General features: G+C 51.1%; 2 protein-coding genes across 2 annotated transcripts in view; both read right to left on the reverse strand.

Moving 5' to 3' along the window:
- HPD (4-hydroxyphenylpyruvate dioxygenase) overlaps positions 1-659 on the reverse strand; it is a 6992-nt gene extending 6333 nt beyond the window's left edge. The window contains exons 1-3 of the mRNA XM_049767896.1: positions 626-659; positions 489-515; positions 47-109 (exon numbers count right to left, since the gene is read on the reverse strand). Of these exons, the coding sequence (XP_049623853.1) occupies positions 47-109; positions 489-515; positions 626-628 (93 nt within the window). The 5' untranslated portion in view covers positions 629-659. The remainder of the gene's footprint in view (positions 1-46; positions 110-488; positions 516-625) is intronic.
- Positions 660-2263: 1604 nt separating this feature from the next.
- CLIP1 (CAP-Gly domain containing linker protein 1) overlaps positions 2264-10000 on the reverse strand; it is a 315265-nt gene continuing 307528 nt past the window's right edge. Inside the window, exon 26 of the mRNA XM_049767747.1 lies at positions 2264-2274. The gene's annotated coding sequence lies outside the window, so the exon portion shown is untranslated. The remainder of the gene's footprint in view (positions 2275-10000) is intronic.

The following is a 10000-nucleotide window of genomic DNA, read 5'->3' on the forward strand; positions in this document are numbered from 1 at the left end:
TGGCTGCCGGCCTGCCCTCTGATCCCGCACCTTGTCCCCACCGTACCTGCTTGGCATTGCCAACCCAGAAGGTAACCGAGTGGAAGTGGAGGAAGCGGCCTCTTTCGGGCTGCAGAATAGAAATGGGGCCAGGCTAAGTCCCGGGGAGAGGGGTCCCTGAGCCCCACTACTTCTGACCTCTGCCCCAGAATTTAGAAAACCCAAGCCCCGGGCCAGCCGAAAGAGGTTTGGGTGGGGGGGGGAGCGGGGTTGGGGCTGGGTATGGGTGGCCACAGACAAGGGTGCGGTCTGAGGAGAGTTTCCTCGGGGGATGAGCAGAGGCAGCCCCAGGGACCAACACCTTCTCTCACTGTGTCTCGGGGGTGCTCAGAAGTTCCAAGATGCTGGGGCTCCAACTCAGGGCCCCACACATGCCAGGCAGGCACCCTGCCACCCCCCACATCCTCAACCACCACACCCCTGTGACCTCCCCATTCACAACCACTCACCTTCTGTCCTTTGTCACTGTAAGACGTCTAAAGAGACAGAAAGGGACAGTTAGGCCCCAGGAAAGGACAGCTCAGAGCCCAACGTTTCTAGGAGCCCCATCTCCTGGCAGCCGGTCCCTGGCCTGGCTGACACTTACCATGATTGATCTTGACCGAACCAGTTGCTGGCGGTACCGGAGGGAGCCGAGCCGGGGCAGGGGAGCTGGGCAGTGTATATAGGCCGGGCCAGTCCCGCCCTCTACCGCCTACCAGCCCGATGGGACAGTCCCTGGCCTCTGATCCAGCCGCGGTGAGGGGACAGGGCAGTGCCGGTCAGCTGGGGGAGGGGAGCTGGGAGTGGGTCAGGGGAGACTTGCCCAAGGCCACTGCTGGCCTGGGGAGGGAGGGAGGGCAGGAGGAGTCAATACCCCTCCGCCTGGCTGTGACTCCACCATCCCAGTGCTCGGGGCCAGACTGGACTCACTGTTCCTCGGTTTGGGGGCTCCCTGTCAGCACCGTGAGCATGTAGCTGTGTTTAGGTCAAAGGGTTGTGTCCCCAAGGACTGGGGCACGGGCCTGGGGGCTGGATTTTGAGTTGGCTCCAGCTTCCATCTCCACTTCTGTGAAATGGGGACAGTGATGGGTATGGACAGTGGACAGATGAAGAAGCTAGAGAGACAGCACAGCGGGGAGGACGTTTGTACGTGGCCCACCCAGTTGGATCTTGGCATCCCATAGGGCCTTCCTCCGAGCCAACCAGGAGCATAACTGAATGCTGAGCCAGGAGGAAGCCCCGAATACTGCCAAGTGTGACCCAAAATTCAGGCCAAAACAAAGACACTGGGGGTCTGTTGGGTTACTGATGCTTCGCTAATCAATAATTGTACTCCACCCTAGGGTGTGATCTGGTGATAGTACATTGGATTATTCCCTACTTGGTATTCCTCTTGAATCTTAGGGTGGGACCTGACTCTTGTCAATAAGAGCAGGGGTCCAGGCAGGCAGGGGCTCATACTTCGGGCTTCCTCCAATGAGGTGCGCTCCATCTTAGGAGCAGAAAGCTTGGGTAGTTGAATTCCTGGCTTGAGCGCTGGATTTCCTGAACCCATTCTTGAACTTCTTCACCGTGTGGATTATTTCCCGTGGATCTCTACAACTGGAACTGTTCCCCCTGTCTTAATGGGACAGAGGAATGGGAACTGCCTTTCCTGTCTGGGAGCTATGTGGGAACCAAACCCCGACCAATCTCCTCAAGAACGTGGCTCTTCAGGGGACTCTCAGGGCTTCTTCCTGGTTCTGTGCACTTCAGTTTCCCCCAGGACACTGGTTTCTTCCACCAGGACACCAACTACTGCCAGTCCTGTGTGTCATCCTGTTTCTGGGGTTTCTTGGGGGTTCCACACAGGTGGGCTTTCTCTATCTGAACCCCAACTCACCGAGAGGGGGGAAGCCTTATCTGAAGAAGGAAGAAGGGGGACAGTGACCTCTATCCTGGGCGGGATGTGAGGCCTCTCGGGCAGACAGGTCAGCCCAGCTGCTGCCTGTGGTGTGGCCCAGATGAGGCAGCTTTGGCTCAGGGCCCTCGGGAGACCTTGCCCTACACCTGCTGGCCCTGACCTGTGACGCTCTGGGTTGTGCCAGCCAGACCCGCTGCAGCTGGAAGAGATGGCGAGGGAGCACTGATGGCGAGGCCAGAGCAACCGCACAGTGGGAAGGTCATTTGCACCCGGGTTTGAACCTCGGCATCCCATATGGTCTCCCAAGCCTGCTGGGTGTGACTCCTGAACACAGAGCCAGGAGAACCCCTGAATGCCGCTGGATATGGCCCCAAAACAAGCTGAAAGCAGGCAGTAGGGCAGAGTTAGGGGAAATGGGAGACAAGACAAGGAAGGCTCCAGCCCTTGTACTCTTCCTACAAGCCGGGCTCAGGGCTAGAGTTTTGGGGGGAAGTCTGGAGAAGCAGGATCTCTCCAGGGTGGTCACAGGATCACAAGAATCACAATCACAAGGGCTGTGCTGAAATTTCGGAGAAGTGATTCCTGCCTGGTCCTCCCAAGGATTTCCTGGGGCCTGTAGTCTGGGTTCTTTGCAGTTTGAAACAGAGTGTTTGTTTGGGGGCTCCAGGGACGAGACCCGGCACCTCCTACTTTCCCTCTCCACTGAGCGCCTTCTCCAGCCCTGCTTGATTTCTGGAGTGAGCACTGGAATGAGAGCACCAAGCTGCAATTTTCCCCCCTCCAACCCTCAACACTGTCCAGGGTTCCTCCCCACACCCTGGCCAGCCCCATTTGTTAGCAAAAAAAAAATTCGTTTTTGGATTTTTGATCATATCTGGCAGTGCTCAGGGGTCGCTCCTGGCTCCAGGCTCAGGAATCACTCCTGGAAGGCTTGGGGGGCCATATGGGATGCCAGGATTCGAACCACTGTCCTTTTGCATGAAAGGCAAATGCCTTACCTCCGTGCTATCTCTCTGGTCCCTTGTTAGCAAATCTTTAAGGTTAAGCCTGTCATCAGTCCCTGGAGCACCTGGAAGTCATCCTCACAGTGTCCTGCCAAACTTCTGCACTTTGTTTAGCTCCGGGGGAGCTGCTGGCTTACTGGGGGCCTTCCTGTGCTAGCTGAGCAATTTCTCTGGGGAGGCAATGGCAATAGGCCAACAAACAGGGAACTTGCCTGGCACTCACAGACCTAGGTCTGACCCCAGAACTCCAAGCCCTGCTCAGGAAGTAAACAGCAAAAAAAGCAAAAATCCAGCTGCCTGAGAACTTTCTTACTTGTTCCCTCCCTCCCTCCCATCCTCCCTCCCTTCCTCCGTCTCTTTTCTTTCTTTCTTTCTTTCTTTCTTTCTTTCTTTCTTTCTTTCTTTCTTTCTTTCTTTCTTTCTTTCTTTCTTTCTTTCTTTCTTTCTTTCTTTCTTTCTTTCTTTCTTTCTTTCTTTCTTTCTTTCTTTCTTTCTTTCCTTCCTTCCTTCCTTCCTTCCTTCCTTCCTTCCTTCCTTCCTTCCTTCCTTCCTTCCTTCCTTCCTTCCTTCCTTCCTTCCTTCCTTTCTTTCTTTCTTTCTTTCTTTCTCTCTCTCTCTTTCTTTCTTTCCTTCCTTCCTTTCTTTCTTTCTTCTCTCTCTTTCTTTCTCTCTCTCTCTCTCTCTTTCTTTCTTTCTTTCTTTCTTTCTTTCTTTCTTTCTTTCTTTCTTTCTTTCTTTCTTTCTTCTTTCTTTCTTTCTTTCTTTCTTTCTTTCTTTCTTTCTTTCCTTCCTTCCTTCCTTCCTTCCTTCCTTCCTTCCTTCCTTCCTTCCTTCCTTCCTTCCTTTCTTTCTTTCTTTCTTTCTTTCTTTCTTTCTTTCTTTCTTTCTTTCTTTCTTTCTTTCTTTCTTTCTTTCTCTCTCTCTTTCTTTCTTTCCTTCCTTCCTTTCTTTCTTTCTTCTCTCTCTTTCTCTCTCTCTCTCTCTTTCTTTCTTTCTTTCTTTCTTTCTTTCTTTCTTTCTTTCTTTCTTTCTTTCTTTCTTTCTTTCTTTCTTTCTTTCTTTCTTTCTTTCTTTCTCTCTTCTTTTTTTTTTTGTTTTTTTGTTTTTTGTTTTTTGTTTTTGGGCCACACCCGGCGATGCTCAGGGGTTACTCCTGACTGTCTGGTCAGAAATAGCTCCTGGCAGGCACAGGGGACCATATGGGACACCGGGATTTGAACCAACCACCTTTGGTCCTGGATCGCTGTGCTATCTCTCCGGGCCCTCTTCCTTCCTTCCTTCCTTCCTTCCTTCCTTCCTTCCTTCCTTCTTTCCTTCCTTCCTTCCTTCCTTCCTTCCTTCCTTCCTTCCTTCCTTCCTTCCTTCCTTCCTTCCTTCCTCCTTCCCTCTCTCCCTATACCAAGATCTCTGGGGTCCTGAGCACCCCAGAGGGGCCACACTTCAGGGCCTCAAGAGCAGTGTCTCCTCGTCCAAGTGATCAAGACATCAAGAGTTGCCCTGGGTCCCCTGGACACCTCTTGGAGGTCCCCAAAATCGAGGGGAGTAAAGGTAAAAGGATTCAGAAGAGAGTTTCTGCCAAAGCCCTTGAGACATTTCAATCCTTTCCTGAATTTTCCTTCCCTTCTCCGAAGTGCAAAGCAAATGCTGCCCCCTGGTTCTGGGCAGCCGACCCAGCTCCCCGTGGCCAGTTGGAACCCAGAACCCGTTGCCTTGAGCTGCTGGGCTCCGTGACTGGGACTGGACATACCATTCACTTTCCTGTCTGCATTTGACCATTTGCCTCCTGGCTCTGTAGTAAATCCTATTTACTACCACAAGTGATGTTCTAGAAATATTTGGTCAGGCATTGGTCGAATATTACATGCTTTCATGCCCAAGGCCTGGGCTTGGTGCCTGCAGCACTTGGTCCCCTGAGCACTGCTCCCTGGGGTCCCAGTGTCTTCCAGACACTGCCCCGCTGATGTAGCCCCACAATAAAAAAGAATTGAGGCAGGGTCCAGAGCAACGGCACAAGCGGCTGACCTAGGACGGACCGTGATTCTATCCCCCAGCACCCCATAGGGTCCTCCAAGCCTGCCCAGAGCGATTTCAGAGTGCGTAGCCAGGAGTAGCCCTTGTGTTCTAAGCATCACCGGGTGTGGCCCAAAAACCAAAAAAGAACTGAGGCAGGAATGTGGCTTTTTAGCTTTTCCTGATTTTTTTTTGGGGGGTCACACCCGGCAGTGCCGGGGTTCGAACCTCGTCCTTCTGCATGCAAGGCAAATACCTTATTTCCATGCTATCTCTCCGGCTCCTTCTGCTTATTTTTTTGTTCACTTTCTAGTAATAAATATCTGGTAGTGTTTGAGGAGGTGAGAGGCATAATTCTTAGTGGTGATTGGGGGCCCTGGGGTGTGAGGGATTCACCTTGACTTCTTCATGCAAAGCCTGTGCTCTCGCTTTTTTTTTTTTTGTAGGGTGGGTGGGCCACATCCGGTGGTACTCAGAGGTTACTCCTGGCTGTACACTCAGAAATTGCCCATGAGAGACCATATGGGATGCTGGGAAATCGAACTGGGGTCCATCCTAGGTAGGTCTCATGCATGCAAGGCAAATACCCTACCCTGCGCTATAACTCCATACTCTCTTGCTTTTGAGGGTCAAACTTATTAAATTAGAGCTTACAGAGGCTGGAGAGATAGCATGGAGGTAAAGCATTTGCCTTGCATGCAGAAGGACAGTGATTCTGAACAAAACTTGTATAAGTAGTTTTATATGAAGTGTTGAAGTTCTTAGTAGTTGTATAGTTTTAACAAGAAATAACTGCGCTGTTAGCTTTTGCTTTTTTTTTTGTTTTTTGTTTTTTGTTTTTGGGTCACACCTGGCTGCACTCAGGGGTTACTCCTGGCTCTATGCCCAGAAGTCGCCCTTGGCAGGCACAGGGAACCATATGGGATGCCGGGATTCGAACTACCATCCTTCTGCATGAAAGGCAAATGCCTTACCTCCATGCTATCTCTCCAACCCCAGCTTTTGCTTTCTAAGATTTGCTGCCTCAGGCACCTCTGGCCCAGAAGAAGTAACAAAGCCATTCATTACTATTTTTTTTTTTTTTTGGTTTTTGGGCCACACCCAGCGGTGCTCAGGGGTTCCTCCTGGCTGTCTGCTCAGAAATAGCTCCTGGCAGGCACGGGGGACCCTATGGGACACCAACCAACCACCTTTGGTCCTGGATCGGCTGCTGTGCTATCTCTCCGGGCCCAATCATTACTATTCCTAGGGCCCCCTGATGCTAAAGGCGGCTGACGTTGTCCTGCTGCTCCTAGGTTTCCAGGCACCTCCAGGCACCTCTGCCCCCATTAGAGAAGAGGACCGAGAGGTGTATATTAGAATTTATGTAAACCTGTGGAATGTTGAAATATCACCCAGGGGCCAGGAAGGTGGCGCTAGAGGTAAGGTGTCTACCTTGCAAGCACTAGCGTAGGATGGACCACGGTTCGATCTCCCGGTGTCCCATATGGTCCCCCCAAGCCAGGAGCTATTTCTGAACGTATAGCCAGGAGTAACCCCTGAGCATCAAACGGGTGTGGCCCAAAAACCAAAAAAAAAAAAAAAATATCACTTTTTGTAGTTTTGTGTAACTGACTAAGATGTAATGGAATGACCTGAAAGGTATAAAGACCTGCTCTTCCCTGAACTCGGGGGTCGAGACAACTTTTTGTGCACGCCTGAATAAAGCAACCTCCAGAAATTCACTGATTGACTCACTTCCATTTTTGTAGTTCTAACAGTTCAAATCCCGGCATCCCATAGGGTCCCCCGAGCCTACCAGGAGCGATTTCTGAGCATAGAGCCAGGAGGAACCCCTGAGCGCTGCCGGGTGTGACCCAAAGACAAACAAACAAAAAATTAGAGCTTACAGGAACCAAATCCTCTCTTTGGGGGCCCAAGTGATTGCACAGTGGGGATTGCCAACGTGCCTTTGCCTTGCATGTTGCCAACCCGGATCCAATCCTTGGCCTCCCATAGGCTCCTCAGAGCATCTCTAAAAATGGCGCCTGGGCACAGAGCAGAGTAACCCCTGCATACTGCCAGTGCGGCCCAGAAAAAGAAATCTACCCTTTTCTCCATCTAGTTCTGGAAATTTATAAAACTTAGTCATGCGCCATTCTTCACCTTCAAGGGACAAAACAATGCCCCTCCTCAAAGCAGACACCTACCCACCCCCTCCTCTGTCATCAGCCCCACCCGGCCCCATCTCCAGCAGCCTGTGGTCCTCTGTAAGTTCACGCAAGTGTGTGTTTGTTTTCTTTTGCACACAAGTCACAAATATGAATCAGATGGTGTGGCATCTTGTCTAGCCTCTTTCACTCCACAAAACACGAAGAAAATTCTGTGTTGGGCCCGTGGGTGTCACCCCACCTCCATCTTCCTGCATAACCTTACCTGATGGTAAAACCAGCCCATTTCTGGGAGGGGTCTTTGGAAGGTAACAAAAGGATTGCCTGAGGTATTCAAGGATTGAGAGAGGGATTCAGGAGATTCAGGAAGCAGGATGGAAGAAGAGACAGGCTTGAATGCAGGGCTACTTAATGGAGCTGGCTTAAAAGGTTTTAAAGTTGAGGAGCCACACGTGTTGGCTAGTGCCTTGAATAAAGCTTCATGTCTCCTGAAACCTGTCTTTGGATCATTTCCTCGCGCCACCCTAAGACCCACCGGCTAGAAGGAAGGGGTTGCAGGTGCATGGCCTTGACAGGCAAAGAAAGGTCCACCCATCCATCTCATTACCATGCACCTCCATCCAGGACTCAATAATTAATATGTTTTTCAACAGGCCGGAGCGATAGCACAGCAGTAGGTCGTTTGCCTTGCACGTGGCCAGCCTGAGATGGACCTGCCCCCTCACTCCCAGCCTGCCAGGAGTGATTTCTGAGCACAGAGCCAGGAGGAGCCCCTGAGTACCGATGGGTGTGACCTAAAAATTAAAAAAAAAAAAAAAAAAGAAATAAAAAGAAAAAAATTGGGGCTGGAGGGATAGTACAGCGGTGTTTGCCTTGCAAGCAGCTCATCCAGGACCTAAGGTGGTTGGTTCAAATCCCGGAGTCCCATAGGGTCCCCCGAGCCTGCCGGGAGCTATTTCCAAGCAGATAGCCAGGAGTAACCCCTGAGTGCTGCCAGGTGTGGCCCAAAAACAAAACAAAACAAAAAAAATTCTCTGTGTTGGGAACAGCAGGGAGGGAACTTGCCTTGCACGTTTGGTCCCCGGAATCCCATAGGGTCCCCCAAGCCTGCCAGGAGCAATTTCTAAGCAAAGAGTCAGGAGTAATCCCTGATCGTGGCCTTGTGTGGCCCATAAACACAAAAGAAGAAAAAAAAGAAGACAGCCCAGTGTGGTTAGGATTTGCATTTCCCTGTGACTAACTACCAATGTTGATTTAATTTATTTATTTGTTTTTGTTTTTATCGGACCACACCCATTTGATGCTCAGGGGTTACTCCTGGCTAAGCGCTCAGAAATTGCCCCTGGCTTGGGGGGACCATATGGGACGGGGGTGGGGGGGGATCAAATGGCGGTCCTTCCTTGGCTAGCGCTTGCAAGGCAGACACCTTACCTCTAGCGCCATCTCGCCGGCCCCCAATGTTGATTTTTTGTTTTGTTTTGATTTTGATTTTTGGGCCACACCCAGCGGTGCTCAGGGGTTACTCCTGGCTATCTGCTCAGAAATAGCTCCTGGCAGGCGGGGGGGGGGGGGGTGACCATGGGATGTCTGGATTCGAATCAACCACCTTAGGTCCTGGGACGGCTGCTTGCAAGGCAAACAACCAAACAACCGCTGTGCTATCTCTCCGGCTCCCAATGTTGATTTTTTTAAGCATTTGTTTTTCATTTGTATAACTTGCTGGGAAAAACATGCATTTATATTCTTTGCAAATTCTTTAATAACTGAAAATGCCCCCCGTCCCAATTGCCTTGTGTTTTTCTGGAAACAGGCCCCTTTGACAGCTTTTCTTTTTGCTCTTTCCTTACGCTGCTCTCTGCCGCACAAACATTCTAGAAAGAAGGCTGAAGGGGGCAGGGCATCGAGCACGTCCTCCGTAACACTGCTCTGGCCCTTTGGAACTGGGATCATCCAGGTCACCCCAGCCCTGCTCAGGGGTCTCTAAGCTGCTCCTGGCGATTCTCTGGGGGACCCTGTGGTGCTTGGGGTCAGACTGGGGTTGACCACATGCAAATTGAGTGCCTTAAACCCTGGATTACCCCTCTGGCCCCAAGAAAGTTGGTTTAGTTTTTTAGTTTTTTTTTTTTTTTTTTGGTTTTTGGGTCACACCCGGAGGCGCTCAGGGGTTCCTCCTGGCTTTATGCTCAGAAATCGCTCCTGGCAAGCTCGGGGGACCATATGGGATGCTGGGATTCAAACCACTGTCCTTCTGCATGCAAGGCAAATGCCCTATCTCTATGCTATCTTTCTGACCCCTGGTTTATTATTTTTTTAAAAATTGGGAGAAGGGGGCCGGGAAGGTGGCGCTAGAGATAAGGTGTCTGCCTTGTAAGCGCTACCAAGGAATGGACCGCGGTTCGATCCCCCGGCGTCCCATATGGTCCCCCCCAAGCCAGGGGCGATTTCTGAGCACATAGCCAGGAGTAACCCCTGAGCGTCAAACGGGTGTGGCCCAAAAACCAAAAAAAAAAAAAAAAAAAATTGGGAGAAGGGTCACATCCATCTGTGCTTGAAAATCACTCCTGGGCCCGGAGAGATAGCACAGCGGTGTTTGCCTTGCAAGCAGCCGATGCAGGACCAAAGGTGGTTGGTTCGAATCCCAGTGTCCCATATGGTCCCCTGTGCCTGCCAGGAGCTATTTCTGAGCAGAAAGCCAGAAGTAACCCCTGAGCACCGCCGGGTGTGACCCCCCCAAAAAAAAAAAAAAGAAAATCACTCCTGGCTCTGTGCTCAGGGATCACTCCTTGCAGCTTTCAGGGAACCACATGGGATACTCAGAAATAGCCCCTGGCATGGCCGGAGAGATAGCATGGAGGTAGGGCGTCTGCCTTACATCCTGAAGGATGGTGGTGGTTTGAATCCCCATGCCTGCC

The sequence above is a fragment of the Suncus etruscus genome, chromosome 2, assembly GCF_024139225.1.
Source record: "Suncus etruscus isolate mSunEtr1 chromosome 2, mSunEtr1.pri.cur, whole genome shotgun sequence".
Lineage (NCBI taxonomy): Eukaryota > Metazoa > Chordata > Mammalia > Eulipotyphla > Soricidae > Suncus > Suncus etruscus.